Source organism: Xiphophorus maculatus, chromosome 7 (assembly GCF_002775205.1).
Source record: "Xiphophorus maculatus strain JP 163 A chromosome 7, X_maculatus-5.0-male, whole genome shotgun sequence".
Taxonomy (NCBI): domain Eukaryota; kingdom Metazoa; phylum Chordata; class Actinopteri; order Cyprinodontiformes; family Poeciliidae; genus Xiphophorus; species Xiphophorus maculatus.
In genome coordinates this window covers 8,411,477-8,439,238 of record NC_036449.1, presented here as the reverse complement: position 1 = coordinate 8,439,238, position 27,762 = coordinate 8,411,477, and the positions used below count along the sequence as shown (strand labels likewise).

General features: G+C 39.9%; 1 protein-coding gene across 1 annotated transcript; it reads right to left on the bottom strand.

Moving 5' to 3' along the window:
• Positions 1-1,351: 1,351 nt before the first annotated feature.
• Positions 1,352-27,731, bottom strand: trappc10 (trafficking protein particle complex 10). Its single transcript, XM_005803002.2, has 23 exons — positions 27,560-27,731; positions 22,667-22,748; positions 19,900-20,035; positions 15,226-15,425; positions 14,715-14,910; positions 14,491-14,602; positions 14,143-14,390; positions 13,905-14,051; positions 12,597-12,711; positions 12,148-12,224; positions 11,897-11,988; positions 11,486-11,626; positions 11,088-11,197; positions 10,090-10,622; positions 9,196-9,337; positions 8,192-8,350; positions 7,211-7,440; positions 6,738-6,838; positions 5,834-5,957; positions 5,452-5,616; positions 5,101-5,281; positions 3,865-4,059; positions 1,352-2,977 (listed from the first exon to the last, which is right to left on the bottom strand). Exons 1-23 carry the CDS (start codon positions 27,618-27,620, stop codon positions 2,730-2,732), a joined length of 3,795 nt encoding a protein of 1,264 aa, XP_005803059.1. The 5' UTR covers positions 27,621-27,731; the 3' UTR covers positions 1,352-2,729.
• Positions 27,732-27,762: the final 31 nt, after the last annotated feature.

Below are 27,762 nucleotides of genomic sequence, written 5' to 3'. Positions count from 1 at the left end.
GAAACTTTCCCCAAAGCAAAGCTGACCCGTCAGCACTGAAGTTTTTTCCCGGCTGCATGTTCCATTTTTCAAGTTATTTTGTCTAAATTTGCTATAAATAATCCTAACCCAGCTTAACAGGACCAGTTGACCCCCAAAGCCACATGATTTGTGCTCTCAAATGTTTTTCATTTTTATTGAAAATAAAGGATTAATCAGTATATAGTTTTGGGCTTCATTAGCATGAATTAGCCCACAGCAAGTAGCTGTTCAGAAAGCTCATGTTGTTTCAGCGGAGGTCTGGTGTCTCCTCTTGGCAATACCTCATGGATTCTCCACTGGGTTGTTTGGGTCAGAGCGGTTTGCTGACCAGACCAGAACATTGACTCTACGGTCGTCCAAGCAGCTAGCGGTTCTTTTGGAAGTGGGTCGGTGCCCAGTGCTGCTGGAAAATGAAATCGGCATATATATATATTTATATATATATATAAAGCTCTTCATCACAGGGAAACATGAAGTGCTCTTGAGGTTTTCTGGTATACAGCTGCTCTGACTTTGGACCCAGATGACCCGGCGACTCCTGAACTCGTCACCTGAAGCGGAAACTTCACATCGGACTTCAAGCAACGTGGGATTCCATAACCTCTCCGCTCTTCCCTCGCACTTCAGGATCTTAGTTTCCAAATGAGAAGCAAAGTTTGCTTTCATTTGAAAATAGGACTTTGGACCACTGAGAAAGTCTGGTTCTTCTTCTTACACACCCAAGGGGGAAGTTTGTCAGGTTGTTTCGGATTTTTCTATATACCATATCTACCTCAGCTTTTCCTTCCACTCAACTTTCCTACAGTACATCACTCTGTACACCCAGCAGTGACCTTTTGTGACTTACCCTTTATGTAGAGAGGTTGATTGTGGTCCGGTGGACGACTCACACATCTGGACTGCATAATTACGATAGTCGTAATGTTTCAGTTTAGTTTATATAATATTCTAATTTGAGACACGATATTTTAGCCATAAATTAACAGAAATAAACACTAGAAATCAGAGTGTTAGATCAATATAATCGTTCAGTTTTGCTTTCTAATTTCAATTAATAAAATTAAATACCTTACCTCTGCATCTGGTCTTTTGTCTAGTCGTAACTTTTTGATCACAGTAAACACTGTTTTTTTTATGCTTCTAATGATTTAAACTTGATTCAAAGAGTAACTGTTTGGCTGATCTACAATAAAATCAAACTTTTACTTTTCCCAAAATGTGTAAATGTAATTTTCTAAAAGCCACGATCAGTAAACACCTGCCAGCACGTGTTAACTCCGACACATCCAACCGACCAAAACCGATTCAATGTTTTGTTTTTCTTGTTTAGTACAGTTGGCATCAAATATCCTTTTTAATTTCAATCATTATGTACAGATCAGTATGTACAGAGGTCAGAATACAGCAGAGGGTCGAGGGGCAGGGCGGAAGTCGCTGACATTCATTCTTTCCCCAAAAAAAGAAAAGAAAAGAAAAAAACAAATCGTAGAGTTCCCCATTTCTCTCATTAGATCATCGCGGATCAGCAGCATGTGTGCATAGGACAGGTTCAGCGACACGCGCGTGTGCACACAGCAAATAAATATGCACATGAAGACCGACTGTACCGCCCGCTGGCTGATCCCGCTGTAGAAGTCTGCCCTGATCACACACACACACACACTCATACAGAGACACAGAGCCACAGCATAGCAGGAAAAACACACACCGCCTCATCAGTCCAAGCTTCTTATTTTCTCACAGGGTTTAAATGAGAGACTTTTGAGTTGATTTTTAGCTTAATTTAGTAGAAAAGAAAATGTCACAGAATTCTCAGGGGCATTTAAAAACTAACTTTTGAACACTACAAACTGAACTTGAAATATTTGTTTTATTTTTAAAAGTTAAAATTGAGCCTTTTCCCCCTCTCGTTTATTATCATTAGTTAAATGAGAATGACTTATTTTAATGGCACATCTGCCAGGAATATAACAGTATTTACTCAAAATGGACATAAATTTAACTGGGTAACTTCCACAACATGTTTGTTTTTTTTAAATATTCAGGACGAGGCGCTGTCTCTTTACTGTTATTACTCATAATAATCGCTCAGGGGCGTAATCCTAAATCTTATTCTCCCGCTTTAAGGTACGTGATGAGGAAACACTTGAGAGTAGTGGAGCAGAAGAGTCGGCGAGGATGAGGAAAGAAATATTTTAACTTAATTGTAGCGATGGAGGCAAATATCTCAAACACACATAAAGCCAAAAAGAGGTCCAGAGCGGCACTTCTAGCAGGCCACGCCCACTCAGCGTGACGGTACTTCAGTAGCAGATCATGGCGTACAAACATCGAGAGCTTTGGTGCGACATGAGACGATCAGGAGTGTTTTCCTTTAGTTCAAAATAGCACGACAGGCGCAGATTTGATTCTCCAGTTCATATATATATTTATATATTTATATCTATAAATCCATTCAATGAGATATGTACAAAGTATGGCAAGGAGCACGATTTTATTTCAACTCGTCGTCGGGTGGCGTTGGCTCTTCACTGTGCAGTCCGCCGTGTTTCCAGTGAAGTGAACGTTTCATGCGTAGACGGAAAGGGGGGGGAGGCGGGGAGAGAGTCCGCGTCGGCGCCGTTCGGCGCGGACCCCGGCCCGGACAAGCTCCCGAGGCTCAGAGGAGTTCGTCCAGAGATGACAGGAAGGAGTCTTCACCCCCAGGGTCATGTGGCGTTGACCTCCATGATGTGGTCGTCGGCGGTGGGCAGCACCAGCACCTGCTGCGAGTGGCTGTTGTTGAACACCTGTCCCGGACTGAAGGGCTCCAGGCGCGGCATGGCCACGCCCCTCTGCTGCTGGTCGCTGCTGCCCACCGAGTGGACGCTGCCGCGGCTGCGGATGCTCGCCGTGTCCCCCTGGTCGTCCAGCGCCTTGTCCAGCAGGGACAGGCTGTCGTTCTCCACGCAGCTGTCTGCGGGCGGCGGGGGGAGGAGAGAGGGACATTAAAAAAGGGTCAGCACGAGTCGGAGGATGAACAACATCCTCCCTGCTGAATCAGTGAAAAAACAAAAACACAGTATATATTTTATAACTAGAGCTGGACGATAACAGATCTGAGTTTTAATTTTAATTTCTTCTTTTTTTTATATGTTCGCCTTAGTCGTTTGTAATTTCTTTTCTATAAAGAAATTACAAATGCTTATTTGAAGATTCCCTGCAGTGATTTGAATGAAGGAGTGTTAGGGATCATGCTGTGAGAATTTTTGTTCAATTACAAGATAATGTTAGCTGCAAAAAGATGCAATTTTACCATAAACCATCTTAAAAGTTGTTTGCACAGTCGTTTCAAAGTCCTGATACTAGTACTGCAAAGCTGATGTGTTAGAAGAATAATTATTTTCTTAACTGTAAAACGTGTCCCAACGTATAACTCCTCAAGATGCTCAACAATCCTCTGCTTAGTTTTTTATTTTGCAGAAAAATAAACCAAATAAAGTACTAAAATTACTACTTTAACTTCTATAAAGTCTAATATTACAACTTTACTCTGGTAATATTATGATTTTTATTCTTGTAATTAAACAAAATTTTGGCCACTTTATCGTAGAAATGACATGAACTCAAAGTACAAATAAATAGAAGCTTAAAGCTTCTATTTTAAACCTATCTTTAGGTCTTAAATGTGCTGATATCACTCTGAACTATACAAAGGCAAGGAGTGCATTGGTGAGGGAAGAAAAAAAAAAAATCCAGATTTTCTCAAAATTAAATCTCGAAAACCCCCAAAATTTGATTAATCGATAAAACGGATTAGATCGGTCTGGCGTTGCAGAGGCTTTACTTCCTGTGGGGTCTCACCGGGGTCCGGCTGGATGGCCGCCGCAGCGTTGTGAGGGAGGTACTTGAGGACTTTGATTTTGGGGAAGGGCAGGTGACCAGCGAACAGGGGCATGACCTCGATCTGCACCTTGTGGGCGGCGTTGACCCTGAGAGGCATCAGCACCATCCCTGAACTCTTCCCACACACGGCCCAGTTGCTGCTGCTGTCGGCCACTGCGGACACAAACACACAGCAGTCAGCCTTCATTCAGTCCCTGCTCTTCTTCAGCGACGTCTGCAGCATTTTGAATGTTCCCCTACAGTGGTGGGTTTATCTATATTATTATTTATGGATGTATAATTTGAGATTTATTTAATCAGATCATTTGTACCATAAAATGATCAATTCTCAGAATCTAGTCGCTTGCAAACATTTTTAGTGTGTCGTTTTTCACGTGTCGTCATCCCGTCTGGGGCTGCAACCAATGATTATTTTAATAATCGATTATTCGGATGATTAATTGGATAGAAAAATGTAAATTCCATGGAGGTTTTTTAACCTCTTGAGTCGTTTTTATACAATATTAGATATTAGAAATACATTACAAGGTCCAAATAAACAATTCAATGCCATTTTAAATAAAGAAAAATGTATATTTTAATGGCTAAAATGCAATAGCAGCGTTCCTGTTATTGTGTACGACTGATCGTTTGTAAATTATTTGATAAATTTTTGCATTTACTGATTAAAAGTTGGATAGCAAAAAGTGCTTAATTTTTTTTTTTTATTATTATTATTTTTTAGCAGGATTTGAACCATGTGAAGCTAAAATGATGCCACTTAAAGGTAAAACCTATTTAAAAAGATGTTGTTTTTTTTATCTTAGATGCAAAATCTATATTTGTTTTGGTAGAGTTTTGGCTTACTTACTGCTCTGACGGCCTTATTTATGAGTCTGTATACCAAAGATAACGATTAATCGATTGTTAAATTAGCTGACGATTATTTCAAAACTCAATTAACCACGATTAATCTGACTAATAGTTTCATCCCTAATCACTTCAAACTTCAGCTTATTTATTGGGGATTTTATGTGACAGACCAACATAAAGTGAAAATGAGATTCGGTTTGCAATGTCTTGTGTGAATAAAAATTTTGCATTCGGCTCCAACCATCAGCTTAGTGTTAAAGAAAAGCAAAATCCAAGCTAATTCACCATCATCCGATTCACGGCGCTTTTATTTAGATGAGGAAAACCCTGCTGCCGACTCACCTTCATACATAAGCCTGGTGGTTTTGAGTCCATCCGTGTCAGTCTTGCTGTCCTCGGCTACCTCTCCCTCTGAGGGCTCAGTCAGTCGTGTTATACACACCTCCAGCTCGCAGACCAAACCGGAGCGGCAGTGCTGCTCTCCCGCGGGGGGCAGGATCTCCGCTCTCACGCTGTACAATGTCTGACAGCAGGAAACAAGAGGCCGGGTCGTCATTTTCTCTTTCCGCAATCTTTATTTACAATAGTGACAGTACTACTCGAGCGTTCAGGCCACAGGAGGAAGAAGAAGAAGAAGAAGAAGAAGAAGAAGAAGAAGAAGAAGAAGGAAAAGAAAACGGCTCAGTGACTCACAGTGACTCTCTCCAGCTGGAACTGGTAGTGGAACGGTTTGAAGGCAGAGCTGTCTTGGTTAGGCGGACTGAAGTTGGCAGAGAAAACACACTGTAGACACGAGGGCAGATCGTCCTTCCACCTCACCTCCCACAAGCAGAACACGCTGTGCTTGCTGCACAGAAGCTAGAAGGGGGGAGGAAGAAAGCATCAATCATGTCCAGGTCCTGATCCTCGGACACTTCTGGAAATGCTTTCACAAAAAGGACTTTCTGATCACTACAAAAGTCTGAATGGAGCTTTTGGCTTAACAGGATAATTTGGCTAATGTGTTACAGCCTTTACATGGAAAGTTGAACTGTTCTTCTCTCCGTTTACATTTAAGAAAAACCTTCTTTCTCACCTGATTTGTTTTAGTGTTAAAGGATTGTAGTTCCAACGATGAGTGTTGTTTCTCTGTCAGTTTCATGTCTGCCAGGGTGAAGTTCATATCTGACACGTTCTGCACACACACCTGGATGTACTTTCTGTGGCGTCACAGAGGACAGAGGTAAAGGTAAGTCCAAGAAAATGCAGAATTCGACGTATTTGCTATTTTTACCAAAGTATAATCTAGGGCTGAAACGATTAATCGGATTAATTGTGATTAATCGATTGTTGAAAAATCAGTAATCAATTGCTAACTGGAGTATTAAAAACTCTAGAGCAGGCCATTTGCTAAAAGAAAAACAATCAGAGCAGAAATTATGCTAAAACTGCACAAAAATATTTACATTTTGCATATGAAATTTTAAAAAATCTTCCTTTTCTGTATATTTGTTTTACCCAGAACTCCTGGTGTCAGTTTTAGCTTCATCTGCTTCAGACTCATTAAAAAAAAAAGCACCTTTTGCATCCAATTATCAATCGTTTAATCCAAAAAATGCATCACCAGATCAGCCATACACTGTATTGATGTTAAGTCAAGAGCTGAGCTTTTAACAAGTATTTATTTAGCAGCAGATGCATCCTTTGCTATAGACGGCCAAGAGCACACTAAAGGAATGATGTTCTTGTATAAGGCAATACAAAGTTTATTTTCTTATTTTAAAAACATAATTAAATTATTTGTTTATTGGCATGTATTAATGTTCTAATAATGTATAAAAAAAGATTAAATGAGAAATCTGCAGAATCTTTACCTGATTAATCGTCAAATAACAGATAGAATAATCAAATACTAAAACACTCATTAGTTGCAGCCCAAACATAATCCCATAAACATTTTTATCTGGATGACAGATTATTCTACAATCGTGCTGCCTCACCTGTTGCCAGCGGAAAGCAGTGAGTGTTTGGTCTTGAAGGGGATGTAGAAGGTAAGGGCGAGCAGGGTGGAGTAGATCGACCATGGACAGTCGATAGACATCTGTGGACAGAAACTGCACTGTTTAAAAAAAAAAAAACTTGTCTGGTTTCAGACTACGTTGTTTCCTTTCCACTTGTGATCGTCTCAGTTTCTCAGACATTTCCTGATTAAATGCTAAAGAAATACCAAATATCAGAAGGCTCTAATCTCTGGTACTGACGACCCGCTGCAATACGTCTAGGTTGAGTTAAAACAAGAAACTCTGGTTTCTTGGCGTGACTCTGGCGTGTTAATTTGAGCAAACTGCATTCAGTTTCTCAATGTAAAATAACTAGGAGGCCACAGCAGCAACTTTATATCCTTAAAGGAAAATCACACTCCTGCAGCAAAGCGCTAGAAAAACACAAGAACATGAAATGTTGTGTTTCTCACCCTTTGGTCAATGGCGGTCATGGGTGTGTCGGGATGACTGTAGCTGCGAGGTCGATGGCGCACCTCCCCGTTGGTCAGCCTCTCGTTGGCCGGCCGCTCGGACCCGGACGGGATGATGCACAAAACCTCGAGCTGGAACTCCAGAACGTGGTAGGGCGGGGTGGGAGGTAGGCTGATGCTCGTCACCTTTTCAGACGACTGGATGGACAAGACGCTTTCACCCACCAACTCTAGTTAAAAATAAATAAACAAACAAGAGAAGAAATGACAATGTGAAGGGATTTTGACAAAATGTAAAAGATCTACAGCTTCAGGGGAAAAAAAAAAAAAAAAAAAAAAAGTTAAGTGACTTTTCTGAAAAAAATCCTCTAATTTTATCCCGATACAATTTTTCAAAAATTTCGATGTTTTTCAAAAACATCGAAAAGAGAGAAAAAATAAAATCTATCTGGGGTTGATGCAGTTTTCCCAAAGTAAAATTCAAGCACTTTTCAAGCATTTTCGAGGTGAGTTGTCACATTTTTTCAGTACCACACTTTGGAGATAAAAACAATACAAATGAACTAACAAAATAAAGTGAGTCTCAAGTCATGATTAACAGATATCATTTATCACTGTTAATAATAATGTCTTCTTGTAGTATTCCACATAGCAGACACAAAGTAAACTAAAATAAAGCTAAACTGTATGTTTTGAAATGTCTTTCACACATATGCTATACACCTGAGTGGTCCAAGAACAAAACAATAAAAACAAATCCTTTGATTTCAATAAGTTTAACATGTAAAATATTTATTTCAACTACACAGATCTGAATATCAAGATCAAGCATTTTCCAAACCTTCAAACCACCTAATAGAAATTCAAGCATTTAGCAGGACTTCAAGCACCTGTATGCATCTTGTATGATGCTGGAAAAGACCGAATCAAATCTGAGAACATGTTAAACTGCATCAGCGATGAGCGGCTGCTGTTACTGACCCGCCTCTGGGCTGCTGATGCGGGCCGTGCAGCTGGAGGAGGGCAGGATGGGCATGGTTTCCGTGTTGCTGAGCTGCAGAGCGTCTCCTTTCTTCACAGTGTAGTGACCTGTCAGCAGGGTGAATTTCACCAACTGAGCCATCCCCGCCAACAGAGGCTCTGCAGACACCAACCAGAAGCACAGTGAGCAAGAGAACGACACGACAGAACGCTTTTGGCCTCTAGTGGAACCAAAACGCCTCGTTATAGTGAGTTAGAGTTCATTTCATTCTGCAGAATGTGAATTTATAAAGCAGCCTGTTCACTTAGGACAGTCTTTCTGAGGCTTGACTTGCTTTGGCAGAAACAAAAAATTATTTTCTGCACCATTAAATATAAAAAATAATCCACCCATTTCAATCAATTACATGCATTAATTGTATTTAATAATGTAATTAACTAAAAATAATAACAGCTGTGGACGTGTAAGCAGAGCACCATTCATTACCAAGTAACGTCATAAAAAACAAGGAACAGTTCAGACTGAGCCGACTCCTAACCCGTCACCGCATAGAGCCGTTCAAAGGAATCCAATCGCTAGTGAACGACACATCAACACTCAGCAGCTGTAACTTAGCTTCCTCTGATCTTATAATATTCCTGGAGTTGTTTTCTTTTCACCGGTATCTGCAGCTTTTCTTTTGAGTAACCCGGTTTTAAGCCAGTTTTCATCATTATTTTGAACACAATCCTTTGGTAAGCTAGCTGTAGCGTCGCACTTTGAGCTGACGTCACGGCAAATAAACGGTCGTCTACATGCAGTACCTCGCGGACCACTAGGGGGCGCCCCGCGGACCACCAGCGGTCCGGGGACCACAGTTTGAGAAAGACTGACTTGGGATGTTTTAACCTGTTTACAACCCGTCAGGTTTAAAGTTTCATGAAAATAACTACTTATTTGATAGCATGTATTTTGGTGTCATGTAGCAGGGGTTGGATTTTACTCATACAACATAAATTCAGACCTGAAAGTGGCTCCACGGTGAGCTGGGGCTCCTGAGAATATACTTCATATCGGACCGATGGGTAGATATGAGACAGCACAAACTGCACTTCACCCACAGTGGCGCACAGCTGCCGTAACATGTAAGATCCCGGCTGTCCACTCTGTGGAGCAAAATCAGAGGAAAGCAGAGAATAAATGGGCAAAATGTGGAGGACCGAGAAAATGATGAACATCTTCCATTTTGATCAATATTTTTTTTCTTATGAAAATATAATATTATAAGTCATTAAATTACTTGGAAAAAAAAGTTGTTTTATTGATATTGTACATTTTGATAGTTTTTGAAATCCTGACCAGCTTGGGCCGCCCGTGATTCTTTCTTAAAAAACAAAACAAAACGTCGTTTGCACATTTGTTTCCAACAATCCTGCAACTGATGATAATTTGATGCTGATGTGAAATCAATACTAGGATGCTCTACGTTCCTCATTGTTATTCAAACTTTTTTTTTTGCATAATATTATGACTTTTTCTAATAATATTACAACTTTATTCTCAAATTATTAAGACTTTATTCTCATATTACTCTGACTTCTTTCTTGTTGTATTACTACAGCATTTTTATCGTAGTGTTGCAACTTTTTTGGGGATTATTACCGTCGTACAACTTTATTGTATTAACATTATGACTTAATTCTAGTACAACTTTTTTTAATCAGAATATTACTTTGTTTTCATATTTTTTCTTAGCTTGGCCCCAATATTCTGTCATATGAATTTACATAAAATGACTGCATTCTCATAATTGGCTTATTTATTTTTGTAGCCGGGCCTAAACACTCTCTCGTATGAATACATTTTAACATATTTTAAAGAAGTAAATGTTCAAAAGTAAGACCAAAAACCTCCTTACGGGGGCTGTCAAGGTGATGCTGTTGTTTCCGGGCTCTAACGTGACATTCTGCACCTTCAGCATCTGTCCTCCTTCCTTCATGGCGACAGCAGGAGGGCTGACACAGTTGGACGTCTCCGGCGGCGAGCCGTTTTCACGGCGGCGAATGATCAGGTGGGTGTTTTTGCACACCACTCCTACGAAGTTGAGAGAATTGTCCGAGGGACTCCTGTCCTGAACCTCGTCCATTTCTAGCGTGGGACCAGCAGCCGCGGAGGAGGGCGGGCCTGCTGATGAGTTGCCCTGTTTAAACTCTATTGTCCCTTGGTTTGAGTTCCTCAGCGTCCCCTTGGACCTCCCGTGAGTCCCACCGTGATCGATGTCAAAGTGAATGCTAGCAGCCAGCTGCTGAATGCGCACTGAAACGGGCATCAGGCACCTCAGAGTGAGCTCCACCTGCAGCACGGCTCCGGAGTGCACCGAAGCGGCCGCTGGGTGGAACTGTAGCCGCGTTAGCTGAGCAAAGACATTCATGCTGAGAGTCACTTTGTGAGCTGCGGAAGATGGGAAAGAAAATACAAGTGAGGAGAGGGAGAAACTTTTGTGCTTTTTAATAACTGTACGCCACTGAAATCAGTCCTGTTCAGAATATACATGCAGGAGAAGTTCCTTAATCTGTCCATTTGCAAAAACCAGGGGTTCACCGATTACAGTTGGACAAAACGGATTTATCGTAGAGTTACTGCACCTCCAGCAGTAACTCTACTATAAATGTCACTAATTTGTTTCCTCACCATTTATCTTTGCCTTTCTGCTTTCTGCCTACACATGCTGATATGTTCGCTAAATGCCACATTAATGAAAACTCAACTGAGTGTTTAACAAACTAATTTCATTAGATTCCACGTTAAAACAAAGCAAAAACAGATGTTTAAATAAAGGCGCTTGACCTGTTACAAACTGATTAAAAACACACCAATGCACTTTAATATTTTTCATATCCATGACTGATTACTTACATTGGTTTCCGGACCTGCCAGCAAAAGTGAGAATTTCCTGACAAAAGTGCTTCCTCTCCTCCGTGGAGAGATTCACATCACCGGCCAGCAAGGCACTGGTTTGCAAGTAGCTGCAGTTGTTGTCAAGGAAACCACATAATAAATAACGGCTACTTTAAAAGGTAATCTTTCTAGGTCTAATGACCCTACCAAAACTTTTCTAATTGTTTTTTCATTAATTAGACGTGCATAATTCTTTACTCTTGCATGTAGACATAAAATCATAAAACACAGTGGAGGAAGCTTTACCTCCACGGATCAATAGCGAACGGTATTTGTTAATGCTAATTGATACAAATACCAAAAATGCAGAAACAAGTGGTGTGTTTTAGCTGACGTTAGTCACTAGCCCAGGATACTCTTCAGTTCTGCCCAGCAGTTTCTGACACTCGGCGATCTGCTTCCTGGTGTGCGTCACAGGAAGACTCCATCCCTCCGATACGTACGACTTCAAAGCTTCCTGCAGAAAGGTTTCCGCCCGCTCAGGGTCTCCCTTCCTCCTGTCAAAGACCCACGCAGACGGGTAAACAAACAAAACATGTCGCCTTTTTTTTTTTTGTAGAAAAGAATACATAATTTACAGTGTGAAAAAACTTTCCCCTACTCTAAAATGCTTCAAATTCATTAACTAAGTCAATAATTAATACCAAATCTATGAATTTAGGTAAAAAAAAACAAGTTATTTCTTTACTTTAAATAAATTTTTCTGGTATAACCGCACACCAATATACATAGTCAGAGTACATTACATTACTCCCAAACTTCCTTACATGTAGAACTCAGCCAGGCTCTTCCCCACCAGCCTGGCGGACCGCAGCCGGCCGATGGCCTGGTACATTTCCATAGCAGCATGAGAAAGTTCCTGATGCAACAGAGAGCCAACAAGGAGGTGTTGGAATGGAGAGAGAAAAAATTAGATCCAATGTTTCAAGGACGTTACATCAGAAAATATATCGGTGGGACAACTGGAGCAATATTTTCTAATGAAATACACCAAGAGGTTAGAGTGAGACGGACTTACAAGATAGTGCCTTTCGAAAGCCTCGACGGATGACAAGGCTTCTTTCAGCTTTTTGTAAGGACTCTGCAAGCTGTTGACTGTGAATAGACATGTGAGAGAAACAGTGTTATTTTTCTCCAATTGAAACCAAAGTCAAGCAGGTTTTAGTTTCATTTCTACACCCAGGTATTAAGCTTTCCTACAGCTTGTTTTTTTTTTTTTTCAAATTGATATCAGAGTTAAAATAACCATGAGCTGGAGAGATAAATAGAAGAAGTCAAACTCTTGTCCCGAATCAGCTAGACTGAATCTAAAGGAGGCTCACTGGGCCGCTGCTGCAAAATGATGTAAGAAGAAAAAAAAAACTGTCCCAATTAGAAGCAGCAAATAAGCTTAGCCTGGAAATCTAAGAATGTTTTTTTTTTTTTTTTTTTTTAATTTCAGTGCTACATCTGTAGGTTCAAGCTCACCAGTTTCTGGCCTCTCATCCCCGAGTCCTGCCAGCAGATCCACGGTCCTGTTCAGGTCCTCGGACGTCGGCCCGTTTTTTGACACCAGGCCGCAGAGTTCACCCAAACTCTTCAGCTACAACAACAACAACAAAAAAAGGGGATACTTTTATTGTTTGGGTAGGTTTTTTTTGTCTTCCCCTTTTTACATTTTAATCAGACAACAACAAAAATGCTTCTTAAGTCAATAAGAATTTCGCTCTGCTTCTGTAAAACAAATTGAGAAAAGAAGAACAGATAGGCTTTAATGACTACACAGAAAAAATATGCTCAATTGTTGCATGTTGTTTGTAGAGATCGAAGATGTTCACAAGTCCTTTTTCAAGGTCAGGTGTCAAGCGTATCACCCCAATTCAGAGTCGAGCCCAATGTTTCTAATGGTCGAAATAAACATTTTCTCATCAAATCCACATGCAGTGCAGCTCTAACACGAGATCTCTGCAGGCTAGGATTTCAGATCTATACAGTTTGTCCTGGGACCAAAATTGTTACATAAAATTTGATAATTACCTTTCAATATTTTAATATTTATTAAGCTGTCTTTTAGTCATGTTGTGGTCAATTTATCATATAAAAACCTACTAAAGGCTGATTTATATTTGGAAAAATTTTCAAATGTAATATCTACATAACATTTATGCTTTAAGAAAGTGAATAAGATTATATAAAAACCTATTATGTTAATGGTGAATTTCTGACTGGATCACGCTTTGTAATAATTAAGTATAAACCTGTTTGTCCCTGCTTTCATATTGTCAACATATGTAGCACTAAATATGGTTTGGAGGGTTTCTTCTCATTGTAAGCTGGAGGATTTCTGATAATATTGAAAAACCATTTTGTAAATACATATTTTAAATCTTTGTCCTTAATTCTAAATAGTAAAGATATTCAAAATTTATAAAAAATAAACAGAATAAAAGATGCAATGTGTAGTAAGTAAATAAAGGAGTGTTTGAAAGAAGGAAACAGGAAGGGCTTTTATTTTGATGTTTATAGCCTAACAGCAAGAAAACATCAGAGGTAAGTTTTGTTTCCAAGGAACAAAAAAAACTTGAAAATGTTTTACATCATTTTACATCTCTCTTAAATTATATAAATATTTTTCCTTTAATCTGTCTCTCCCCATCTTTTTCCATCTGTACCTACTGCATCTTTTTCCTCTTCCACTCCAACTATCTTTACCAAACTCAAGTCTGATAAATTCCCCACTTTTATGGTGAACGAAAGACTAAATCATTTATACAAATATCTAACATTATGCTTCACCTTGTCTGTAGCGTAGGCCCAGAGTCCGACAGTATGGGAGCAGTTGGCAGCTAGCTGTGCCTGATCACAGCAGCCCTCGATCCGGTGCAGAACCTCCAAGCAGCTGAGAAACACCCAGCAGTCCAGCGCCCCGTCTATCACAGACACCTGCACGAGGTCGACAACAAAAGCGTTTCAGGAGGAGCTGTGAGGCAAAACGGTGTGTAAAGCCGTGAAGAAGAAACTGGGCTCAGTTTACCTCCAGCAGGCGCAGCTCCTGCACACAGTTGTGGAGCAGCTCTAAGGCTCTCTGCGTGACCTCCCAGGGTCTCTGCAGGAAGATCAGTAAAGTGCATTGCCGAGAGAACAGGTAGCTCCTCAGGTCCAACAGGCTGGCCTCTCCGCGCTGGATGCTGTCCCTCTTCTCCATGTCGATGGGCCGCCGCAGCAGCAGGCCGCTCCAGTTGCGCACCGGGGCGCAGAACGACCCCAGCCAGTTGGCCGTGTCTGCGGACAAACACAAGCCGGTCAAAAATAAAACGACGCCCCACTCCTGATTGTAAAAGTGAGGAAAAAAAAAAAACACGGACTGGTGGAGACAACTCACCTCCTGCGCCGAAGTTCAGGACGTACTGAGTGAAAAGAGCGTCTAGTTCATCATACTGGACCAAGGCGTCTTCAAACTGCTGCAGCATCTCAAAAACAAAGGCCAGCTCCTCCTAGACATTCACAGGCATTAAAGAGGCTGAACATGCGCATGAATGACAGAAGAAAAAAAACAAAACAAAACTCCATCTCAACAGATAGAGATAGTGCAATACGCTGGGATACCTGAACCATGAAATATTCACAGAAGCTCCAGCCGGGCTGAGTGCGTTTCTCTCGGAGCGTACGCATGTCGTCTTCAAACCGCCCGAGGTTTTTGGTGAACGACATGAGGAGGAGAGTGCGCAGCTTCAACAGGAGGGAATTCCAGGACTCCAGGGACCGGGACGAGTCCTTCAGAGGGTCCGACAGAACCACGCACCTGTTTGTAACAAAGAGAATTTGATACATTTGTAGGCCAGCTGGACTTATTCTGATTCTACGAAGAATTGTCGAGAAGGAGAAACAAGTGAGCGCTTCTGCTCTGTCTTTGCGCCAACAATTCAAAGGATGAAACAAAAACACCAAACGTTGTCTGTGTTGACAGGACAGAAACAGAGGCGGAAGCTCAAAATGTGAGCGCAACAAAACAAGGAAGTGCGGATTGACAACGATGGGAAGTCGATGCGCTACCATTCCTCGTTTTTGGACTCTTTTCATCTGAACCGACCCGTTTGAAATGGGGAAGCTTTCCGACCTGTCGTTCTGCTTGTTGCAGAAGTCGCTGCGGATCTTGTCCACGATGGACGAGCGAGGCAGGATGTTGGGCTTGTTCTTCTTCTTGGTGTCGTTGGTTTCCACGGCTATGATGACCCAGTCCGCCGAGCTGTGACTCCGCAGCGTGTTCTGCCAGCGCATCATGTCCTCCTTCACTGAGCTCTTGTACGTTTCCGTGTCCTGCACGAGAGGCACAGATTTTGTTAGCCAGGCGGTCAGTGGACGTTCACTTGCGCTAATCGGCCGTATCGTTACGACCAATAAAAAGCGAGAGGAAAAACACGAATCGATTTGCAGTGATAACTGCCACCAAATAGTACATGTTTTGTTCTTGAGGGATTGATTAGATGTGCAATGAGGATTTATCTTAAGAGGGTATAATATGAATTTTCCAGTATATGAATTTGAATTTACACTACATGTCAAGAAGATGCTCGTTTCTGTTGCCTGTTATGCCCCTTTTCCTCGGCTCCGCTCGCTTTCGGAGCTTTTCCACCGGCTTTTTTTTTCGGGGCTGGCCCTGCTCTTTAGGTCAGGTCTCTGAAAGGATTGCTCATTTCTAAAAACTCAATATTTTGGTAGCGACTCCTTTTATATGAAATAATTGATCAAATTTATATTGGGGACAAAAAAAAGTTTCATGTCTACATATAGTTTTAACAAAAAGAGTAAATGAGTTGGAGTAATATATTTAAAGGATTGTGAAATATATGTTTTGAGTAGCGTTGCGCGTCTTCTAAAGCAGTGTCAAAATAATTATATGTTAGCATGAACTATCAGGAAAAACAAATGTGTGCTTCCGTTAGGGGATTGTGCATTAGAAAAGTTAAGCTAATTGGACAGCGGAAGCAACAAAAACAATGCTGCTCACCTTCTCTGAACTAAACCTACTTCTCTGTAAACGACTGATGTGAATGTTGTGACCGGGACTTCCTGCATCAAGTACCGTGACTCGGCCGATGCCTCGGGGCGGCGTTTGCTCCAATTTGCTTGGAAGAGTTGGAGGGGTTGAATATGATGATATGAGTCACTTGTTATGTAACCGTCGACGGGGAGGAGGAGAAACGGGAGATAGTGTTTTGAAACCGAAACAAGCAAGCGGCAGTCTGCGGAGTGTTGCTAAATGTCTGCGACCAGTTAGTGATGATCACAAAAAGATGTTGTGAAGCACAAAGTTAATTTTGCAACACAATGCGTTTGCTTCTTTAAGACTGTAGGCATGGCAACCTGCAGATGGTTTTAATTAACGAGATGTGATTAAATCCATCTGACTTTCCAGCGACTGGGTCTCGTGTTTGTGCTGCTCCCTGGTCGGATTGGAAGCTGAATTAGTGTTTGGTTTTAGCAGACGGAGGTGCTCGTGTCACACAGATAAAGAGGTTTCTTATCAAGTTAATTGGTGTAGTTTTGAAGCCTGCGCTGTCCACAGCTCAGTTAGAGACACAAACACACCTGTTCCTATCAGCCCTGGCATGGAGTGAGGTGAAAATGTGCTTCGTCTTGGAGGAAAACAAATGGCAGCGGCAGACGTTCCAAAGCACTGAAAACTAGAATGGTGCAAAAAGTCAAAATTTTCAGCTTTTTATCTTCTCTAACGGATGACATTATAAAAAGCGATGTAGACATTTACAGCTGTGACATGAAGATGATTTAAGAGATGTAAAATGTCATACAGAAACATGAAAAAGTAAAACACCCTGAGCGGGTTGAAACTGCAAAAACCTGACTGCTTAGCTTGAATGCAAGGGCACAAAAATTATCTTTGCAGCGTCTTTCAAAAGTATTCACACACCTTAAACTTTTTCACATTTTGGCGCATTGCAACCACATTTCATCACATTCTATGTATTTTACTTGGATTGTAAGTGACAGACCAACACAAAACTTTGGATATTCATGCAGGGGAAAGAAATTCATTCATGAGCTTCAATATTTTTATTAATAAATCCGCCCAAAGTGTGCTCTGTGGTTGTATCTGCAAGACGTCTTGGCGTGTTTTTCTCTACCTGCTTTGCACATCTAGATTTGAAATTTTTGTCCATTCTTTAGAAATTTAGCAGAGTTTTTGTTAGACTGGATGACAAGTGGGTCAGTAGCTGCAGTTCCATTATAAAACCTGTCGGTATTCTGCTAACGTGAAAGAACGTAAAACACAGTTTTACACTAGCAGTGTTCCCATTAAATAAGAAATGCAAATAAATCACATGTGATAAATCATTTAACAAAAGAAAAACATTCAACAGCACCATTCTCCTCCTTTTCTGGCAGTAGTAACATCCGGTTGTTGATCACGACTCGTTGTGTTTCTGTTGTGGTTTTATGAAATACAATAATTTTGATACACCTGAAAAAGCATCTGCTCCTAGTGCAAAAACCTTTTACTGAAAATTGTGATTTTATTAAATTTTTTAACAATTGACGTGTATCCATTAATTAATTAATATGCTTAAGCTAAACTACTCCACTGTAGCTCTGCTTAGTGGTGGCAGCTTGTTGGAAGAAGCAGCTCCTGTTTAAAGGCCTTTGCATCCTCTACCCTGTTTTCTACCAGTATTTATAATCTCCATTCATCTTCTCATCAACTCTGAGCAGCTATGAAAATTTTCTGGGGGTGCCACTGGACAGTACAATAACAAAAAAAATCAATTGCGGCATCACAGAATTATGAGGGAGTATGAATACCTTTTAAGGTTCAGTAAAACAAATCAATTTGAAAGCAAAAAAAAAAAGAAAGAAAAGAAATTGTATATTAATTCTCACAATATTAGCAAAACTACAAGTCTGACATTGTTTTATCAAACCAAAATGAGCTGCTGAGACACTCTTTGGCCCGTTTGTTGACTAATTTTGGGAGGTGAACATCTAATTCTTATAAGCTTTAAAGTAAATCGCAGCTTAGGTTTACTTTTCCAACACTACAGGCATAGCTGTTGTGAAACATCATGAGTCACAAGCTGGTGACAGCACTTCCTTAACTAAACCGAACGCTCAGTCAGCAGCAGCAGGTTCCTGCCTCCCTCTGTGTTGTTCGCCACTCTGTGGCACCTTTACGAAGGGACATGAAAGCAGGCTGACAAGTGTATAAACTAGCGGCAGAGTTGAAAACTTGACTTTTTCTATATCGTTCAAGTCACGACTGCTTAAATCATCAATGAGACTGACACATTTAACTCTCTTCACAAACACTGACACAGTCAGAAAGATTTCCTGAAAGATGGACTCTAAATTCTGTCTCTGCATGTTTTGCATACAAACCGGTCTATGACACATTGTATACTAGGACTGAAACGATTCCTCGAATGATTCGAGTACCTTGATTGTTAAAATTCCTCGAGGAAAATGCATCTGCCTCGAAGCTTCGTTAATTAATGTTTTATTATTTAGCGAACCGTGTTTCGGGCTGGAACATTATTTGCTGTGCAGTGCTCTGACTTCCGCCTATGAGTTGTTGACGGAAGCTGAGTGTTAGCAGCATAACGTCCAATTTTCAAGCTCGGCCTGTGGGGATTTTGTTGATTGATGATAATGTCCGGCTTTTCATAGTTTTTCGGGGACCAATAAGCATCCTTAAAATGACTGACGCGATGCCTGGAGTACGGCAGCTTTTCTCTTCCGGGAGCTGCTGGTTCAGAGCACTGCAGGAGTATTTATACAGGTGAGCAGATAGACTGAACACAGCGAGCGGCTGAGTAGCTGATGCTTACAGTGTAAGTGTAGCTTTATGGACGAACCGCACAATAAATTTCATATCATCGAGGTCTCAACAAACGGGTGGCGGAGCGCATCCCTTTACATAGCTGGGAGCTGAGTTTCTGACTGTGACGAACGAAGGTGTCAAATCCCATTGCTAACATTGACACAAAAGCTATAAATGGGCGGGCAAGGCATACCTGTCAAGTCTCCCATTTTGGCAGGGAAACTACTGTTTTTTCATCCCCCTTTCCCCGCTGTGCTCCCGTATTAGCATTTTCCCGTAAATATTGCGTATTTGTATAACTTTTCTTCAGGTTAACTTAGAAAGTGAGCTATTATTGCTACAGGTTAATTTCCTAAACTACAAAAAAGTTACTGTTAGGGATGCTCAAATATGAAAAATTGGACTGATGTTGATATCCAATAGTAACACTGGTATTACGCTAGATTTACCAATATTTTATCAATTTATCTGATTACTCGATTAATCGTTAGAATAATCGATAGATTACTCGATTACTAAAATATTTGGTTACAACAGCCCTATTTTATACAGATAGTTGTTCTAAGCTGGAGCGTAAACAACCACGTCATTCCTCCCATTTCACAAAGTGCTAAGGATTTTATCAAGACCCAGCAGCTGAGAACTGCTAAAAATAGGCTTTTTATTGTAAGACTGCAACGTAAAAAGTTTAGAACATGACTAACCACAAGTCCTCCCATGGGTGTGCCATGCTCTCGGTTGGTGTCAAATGCTAATTTCATTAACCAATAATTATAATAGAAAAAAAAACAGAGAACAAGTTTTTATTTGTTTTTTTATTCAATTACAAAGTTCCAGATCTTTAAGCAAGAGAGGAATATGGAAGCAATTATAGCAATTGTTCCTCGAAATAAACAGAGCGGAGTTATTGTGTGTGTGTGTGTGCCTGCGTGTGTGTGTGTGTTTGAGTCTACTCACACAGCAGTCGGTCCAGTAGATGTGGAGGAAGGGGAACGTGAGAAGAGCCTTGTTGCCCTCCTTGGGGAGCAGCTCCTCCTTAAACTGGACAAAATTAGCTTCAAGGTGGATCATTTTTGGTGCGCGGCCATAAGTCCTGCACAGCAGACAAAGCAGAGTTTCATGGCCTCATTTCACTTCTGTGGCAATGAAAAATCAAGATGTTCATTAAATGACAACATCTGATGATGATATACCATCGGAATCGTCACTCTGTCAGGCTTGTCTTTGAAATATTACTCTATAAATGTTTAAAGGTTTGATTAGCTACTTGTTAGCTTCTCAAATAAATAAAAAACAATCACAATTTGAGAATATTTATTATGTGCAATACCTTTTTTGTGTCTAAATTGTGAAACAATGAGTATGAACTGAGGATTTCCCAATCCGATCCAGATACACAACCCATTTTCTTGTGCACTTTACATCATTTTGTTTGTCTAACATGAGTTCTCACTGTTTTAAACCCTTTACAGTAACAATAATTGGAAAACAGAGACTATAATGGCTGCTGCAGCTTCCAGCCTGTGTGAGGCTTTGGTTTCAGAGCTTTCTGTAAAGAGCAGCTGAAACACTAGTCCTTCAATTCTACAACGTTCAAACCAAAGTCAGTTTTTGAAGGAGTCTATGCCCACATTATTACCTGGAACCACACTGAAATATGTCATGTGCTGTACACTCAATGATTCATATGAAAACAGAAAATAAACAAGCCAGCATTAACATTAGCAATATTTACAGACAGACCATCCAAAAGCAGCAGGAAAAGGTCATTGTTATTAAAGATGTCTTTTTAAAACCCTTTTAACGGTAAACATGGCATTTATTTTAACATATTAGTATTTAAAGTATTAGATTGGGCCTCAGTATGAGTGAATATCTATTCATAAATGACGTGATTGCAAGCATTCCTACATTCCTTATTGTTCTTTCAAATTAATGTCATTATGAATGATATACTGATAAAAAGAAAAAGGAAAAAAACAAAACAATGTGCTGCTGTTAGCGGTAGCAAATGCTTTCGTTCTTACCACTTTAACCAGAAGTGTGGTAACGCTAGTTTCGACCACGCCAACATAAATAACTTCAGTGTCACATTCATGCAGACCACGTTCAATGCAACCAGTCGGGTTTATAAAACTCATGGTGAGGACACCGGCTCCCATATTTGCTGATCTCAAAGAAATCCATCCTCATTTGAACAATGCATTTTGTTATTACAGCTTTGAAATCTGAACCCTGATAAGGCTGAAAACTAAAAACAGGTTTCACCACTTTTACTCCAGTGTGACGTTGCTTTGCTGAATTGGCCTTTTGTAATCAGGTCTCAAGCCATTCCCATAGGAACCATTTCTTGATCCTAGCCAGTAAACTGAGGCCACTTCTCTTCAAGGGAAGCCCAAAAGGCTACCAGATCGGCAGTGCAATCCTTAAAACAACAACGATATGTACAACTAGTAAAAATAATATGCCTTTTTTCCCCCGTAGCAAATAAACTGAAAGACAACTTCCTCCAAGCCTTCACAATATAGCATTACCCAAACAGCTTCCTGTATCTTTTAAGTCTGAAAGCTGCAAACTGTAATTTGTCTGTGACACCAATTAGCAGAGAGCTGTCTAGTTTGTTAACCGCGACCTATAAAAACACTAGATACAATCTTAATATTGGGTGCAACATTAGTGTTGGTTGGTAGACAGAGGATGAAGCAGCTACATATGTTACGTTGAACTACTTGTTGGTACTTTCAACATTGAAAACTGAATTTTTGCACAAATCTAACTTGCAATAGGCTTGAGGTTCTCATATTGAAAGCACTAATGCCATCCGGCACCAATAATTCCTATTGGTTATTCGACAATGGGCTTTATTCTCAAGTCAAAACATTAAAAAACAAAAAAATTAACGTGCATGATATAATTCTGCAACTATTGTACCTAAACTCAATACATTTTTAATATATTTTTTAACAACTTCCAAAAAAAAAAAAAAATGCTAAAAAGGTTAAAAATACTTCTATTTCTATGCTCACTGCATCACTTGTGGTTCATTGAAGGCAGAATAAGCGATTATCACTTCCAATCCAGAAAAGATTTCCTCAGTGAGCAACTCTTCCAACACCCTGCTTCGTTAACCTGCACCTAATTGAACTTTCACAGCTACTGAGACTCTACTGCCAGATAAAATCAACTGAGCGAGTAACATGTACTGTTCTGAAGCTTAAACGTTGCTCACAGGTTAGAAATATGCTAAGCGACTCCAGAAAATGAAACAGAAGAAGATCCAAACAGCCTATATCTGCAGAGAGCAGTGTCTATTTTATGGAGTTGTAAGAAAAGCGACCTAGCTTCCCGAACAACCTTCTTTAGTCTACTCTATCCTCCTTTAATACCACTGAGTTTGCAGTAGGGAACGTTTTGTGGCAAAAACCCATAATGCGTAGCTTTGTCAGAGGAAAAGTCCTCCAACATAAATGACCCTCCCAGAGCATCAATAATAAACTTCTGTCAGAAAGTAACAAGGGAGCGGAAATGATCTCTGACCTGACTTACATCAGGTTTTTCCACATGAGCAAAACTAAAATAAACAAAAACTCTTTCTCTTCACCAACTGTTTGGCTAAATCTTTAAACACTGGACTTTCTTATTTTCTTACCTTTGACAAAAGACAAAGAAAGATGCTCTTTATATTTTTCCTGATGTTTTGCTCATGGATTTAACCAAAACTCACCTTCTCCACTCCATCGGCTCCCTGGGAAGCTGCTGAGCCAATGAGGTGTAGAGCGACGTGAACAAGCTCTGGTCTCCAGCACCTGGACGGAAGACAAACAAGAACAAAAAAAAAAAAAAAAAAACTGAGAAAAGTGTTTGAAGAAATTAGTTTTATTCCTTCCACTTTTTAGACTTAAAGAATCATTTCTGTCAGTAACACAGGAGAATTGCAAAAGAGAATTTTCCTAAAGATAAAGCGAACACAGGGAGTGAGAATCCAAACATGCTAAACAAGCCTTTCAAGAATGTGCAGTGAACAGTTGGGTTTAGTTTCGCACCAGACGATCACTCTGCAGCCTAAAGCAAAAACTGCATTTGGAGACACTGACAGCCTTTGCAGATTTAAAAACAACTCTGATTACACATGATTAAAGAAACCAAGCAAAAAGACACCTGAACGTATCAAAGTCTCAGGCAAACTGGCAGAGACAACTGTATAATGGGAAAACATACCAGTAGATGGCAGTAATGCACCAATTTGTTGTTTGCTTGTTTGCAAACCACCATTAAAACTTTAAGAGGCAAGAAGAAGTCGACAAACATGGACGACAATCAGCTTCATCAAATGTAGTAATAATGAGCATATTATTTTGAATTCATATATTTAAAAGAACAGGCTTTTGCAATTATCTTTTCCCCATTATTTTAATTTAATTGCTTAGCTATTACAGTGTGAAAAATTTGTAGAACGTGCCAATGTTTAATCCAAATGAGCAAAGAAATCGTCAGTTGCAGCCCTGCAAAAAATATAGCCAGCAATACAGAACAACATCGACGTCAGTACTACGCATAAAATCTCTGCATTTGTTTCTAAAAACAGTAACGGCGAACAAAATCCCTCCATCACTCCCTCGACTTACAAAGCTGGTTAGCTATAGAGTTTAGCCAGGAGCGGCCTGTGATTACAAACACCAACATGGCGACTATATAACCGAGGTGGGCTCAACTCTATTTCCAGTCTATTACCAGACTGCAAAAGGCGACTTAATCCCTCCTTGAAGTGTTTTGTGAAAGGAGCTTATGACTTGACCACCTTAGTCTTGAGCTTTTTAATCTTTTTATGCTGCATTAAACAACAAGAAGCATCACCAGCTATTTTACAGACAACAAGACCTTGAATGTACAATACCTTAATAATCAGCTTATTCTTATTGCAGTCCAGACAGACAGTGTTACCACAATAATAACCATAAATGTAATTATTTTGCTTCCATTACAGAATTATGCGCTACTTTGTGTTGGCCTTAAGATCCCTTTAAAAGTCTATGAGAACTTACTTACTTACAAGGAGCTATGTCAGATAAATCTGCCCACTCATGAAGTAGCTGCTACAAAAAAAATCTGAGGTTTGAACAGTGTGTAGTAATGAAAATAATCCAGGCTTAAAAACGCTAAAGGTTTCACACGCCTTCCAGGTCGGGCGTCCGTTTAAACGTGCTCCCTTCTCATTAAAACAGTCATCAAACCAAACGGGCCTGGAACAATGTAGATATAAAAAGCACTCGGGTTGTAAAAACCATGTGTGGAGCACCTGACGCAGACTAACAGACTTTAAACAGCGCCATACATTTCAAACAGGACAGCTACATTTTCTCCAGTTCGCATCTAAAATAATTTTTTATTGTTATATTGCTTAAAACAAAGAAAGATACCAAAGTCCTGCAACAGTTTCAATGTGGACGGTTCACAGTCCCAGAGTTGACAATGGGCTCCGCTGTCACATGAAAAATAAATTTTACAAACAGCTCAGTGGTAATAACAGGGATGCCCCCAGATTTGCATCAGTCCTTAGCAAAACACCCTGTAGTTGCCATTTTAAAACAGCCAATTCTTAAAAAAAAAACAATGATCTAATGAATCTGGATTTTCTCTTACAGCAAATGTTTTCACCACAGCTCAAACATCCCCAGTTGTCCTGGCTAAGCAAAAGTTAAAGGTTTTTTTATTTGATCTTATGACTTTTAAAGCTAATCAACAAGTTTATGAACGCATTTTCTGGACAGTTTTGTGCAACAAACAGCAACAGCAATGAAATATGTCCCGACTTGAAAGCAAGCCTACTTCAGCGTGCCACTTCAACAATTATAGCGGTAGAGTCAGATACAAGTTTAGACACAAGAGGCGAAGCTACGAGCATTTATGGTCAAGTGTTTTCAGAACATCATAGCAGCTTTTTTAACAGAGTTCAAACCTTACTGGACTCCGGGTCAAAGTATGTTTCTCTATGAGGACAAACAATTAAGTTAAGTGGGGAAAAATATCACAGTATTTATGTGGGGAATTTAATACTGATGGAACATTGTATTCTGATGAGGAAGTATAAACACTTGAGGCTACTAAGCTGCATTGAGATACTCATGCACTCATATCACCCAGGAATATAGTTTTGTCATTATGGAAAAAAATAGAAATCCCATATAGCGCCTAGGAGCAATTTCAAAGTTATGATTTCACATGTAGACAAAGCTCCAGTATATATTTTTATTGTACTTTTAAGAAATAAAATACTAAAACCTGCACGGATCGTTATCCACACAGCAACAAACTATGAATCACAACACATGCTGACAGTCAGAAATGTATACTTGGCAGAGAACAGACTCGTGAACTGACTTGGTCAGTTTAGTATGAGTCTGTAAAATCTGATACTCTAAATCAGAAAACTACCTGACTGGAAACACTGGTGACCAACGACAATGATTTGCCGTTCTTCGTTTCTTTTAGAAAGGCCCTACTTCTGTAGACCCAAACCAAAAACGGAGGCTTCAATAGTCAATGTTCAAACACAAACCCTATACGGCAAACACGTTTGAGATCCAAGTCCAAGTGAGCCTCTAAGCCTGAGCATAACACACACAAACTGGCTGGATCGGCGTCTGACAACTGTGACCCTAATCTCGCTATCATACGGCTAAATTCTCTACATGCTAATTTAGGAAGAGTGTAATTTACAAAACAGAAGTACAAAATGATGCAGGGCTGCAGTGAGCAATTATTTCAGTAATCAATTTCTCTGACATTTAATCTGATAAAAAAAAAAAAAAAAAAGAGGCATATTCTGCAGATTTTTCATTTAACCACTTATGCTTATTTTATACAAAAGTAAAGATATACATATATATTTTAAAATATATAGATGTTTAATAAAAAAATCAGCAAATAATTAAATAAAAAAAATGTTAAATAAGAAACTAAACATTTTATAAACATATTGCTTCTTTGGTGTATTTTGTGTGTGTGTTTGTGTGTAGACAAAGTTTATAACAGTTACAATAAGAAGAAACAGTTTTATTGCCCCTATTTTTAGAAGAAAAAATCTAAACATTTGAAGCAATAAAAAATGTTTAGACTACTCTGGCTGTGGTTACTTCAGTAGATTTAGTTTTGCCTAATCACGGCAGTACAATCTGTTTTTACAAATAACGGCATATTTTTATTGCGACCTATGGTAAAAACCAGTAGGATTTTGTTTAAGTCCTCACATAAAAATTGGGTCCTGGGGTACTCTAATGAGGCTTAGAGTCTGGCAGTTTTGAAATTGGCATTTTCAGAAAATTGTTTATTTGTTTTAGGGCTGCATTATCTTGGAAAAAACAGACATTGCATTTTTTTTTAACCCTAGAATATTGATATAAAAACCTATTTTCTTATTTCCTCTCTTTCTCATCTGTCCATCACTCTGAAATATTAAGCATTTTGGTCTGTAGTATCCCGTGTGAGCATGGTTTGCTCTGGCTGGCTGGCAAAATATGACATTAGCATGAGAAATGCAAGTTCATAACACTCGGAGTATATTAGCCAGCAATTATTGAACTCCAAATTGTCATTTGCACATACTGATATAGTCGTATAGCCCTAATTTGGTCCATCTGTAATAATAATAATAATAATAACAATAATAATAACAATGCAGATTTATTAACATGCATAGCAGTATTCAAACTAGCTCAAAATGAGAGAATTACAAGAACCTACAAGTCAAACCACAAAAAAAGTACAACAAAGTAAATGGTGTTGATTGTGTTTACATTATGAAAAACTAGCATGAGTTCTTAGCTAGGGAACTGGGCAGATTCTGATCTCTGGTTGAATTATTGCTGGTTCAATTTGTCAGTAAATCGACAGCTTTTTCGCTGAGTTCCCTAAAACAGGTCATTTATCATCACAGTCACCAAAACTGACTGAAAAAGACATGAACCAACTCAGTGCCACCTGAGTGTTTACTTGATTACCCACAGGCACCATGTGCTTCACATTTCCAAATCTGTCACCATATCCCAACAGTCTGTCGTCATGTTGACTTTTACATTTCTTACTCTGATTTCCAGTATTTCTGTGTACTCCCGGTCCAGGGAGAGGCGCTAAAAATGGAGCAGTCTGCGGTGAGAGATGCAGCTGGCATTCCCTCCTAAAATAACCCCTCTTAACAAGCTTCCAGCAGACACTCAGGGGTTTATGAATGGTAACATGGCCTCAAACATCATGCGGGGCGACAGTGTCCCAGCTGCTAGCAGAGAAAGCAGTCGCAGGATAGCAGAGAACAGGACGGTCTCCTTCACAAAACTGCAGCAAATAAACGTGACGTTTCTCTCCTCGGCTCGGCCTGTTAAAACAGCGAAGCTACTTAGCTAGCTGAAAGAAGTCCCATGTTTTATGAGGTCAATTTGTAGACAGCAGCCGGAGTGCTTATTATGCACGTATTAAAATAGGACAGGTAGAAGCGAAGTCGCCACATAGACAAGCTGAGGGTGACAGCCAGCTCAGCTAAAAAGAGCTAATGAATATAGCTAGCAGGCTAGCTGTCAAGAGAAGGAAAAGTGAAGCTGGCCGTCTCGTTTTATCAATCACTTACATGTTACAATCGGCTTGTTTTCCATGGTATAGATGACTGGCTTTTCCTCTTGACTCTCCATATGTTTTAAGGGTAGTCCTCCATGAAAATAACCTCCAAACAGGGCTTTATTATTAGGAAGTGCCTCTTTGTGCAGCTCTGTTGAATCGGTGGGGCCTGCGTCCCCACTGCACCTCCGGGAAGTGCGTAAGCCCTGCGTCATT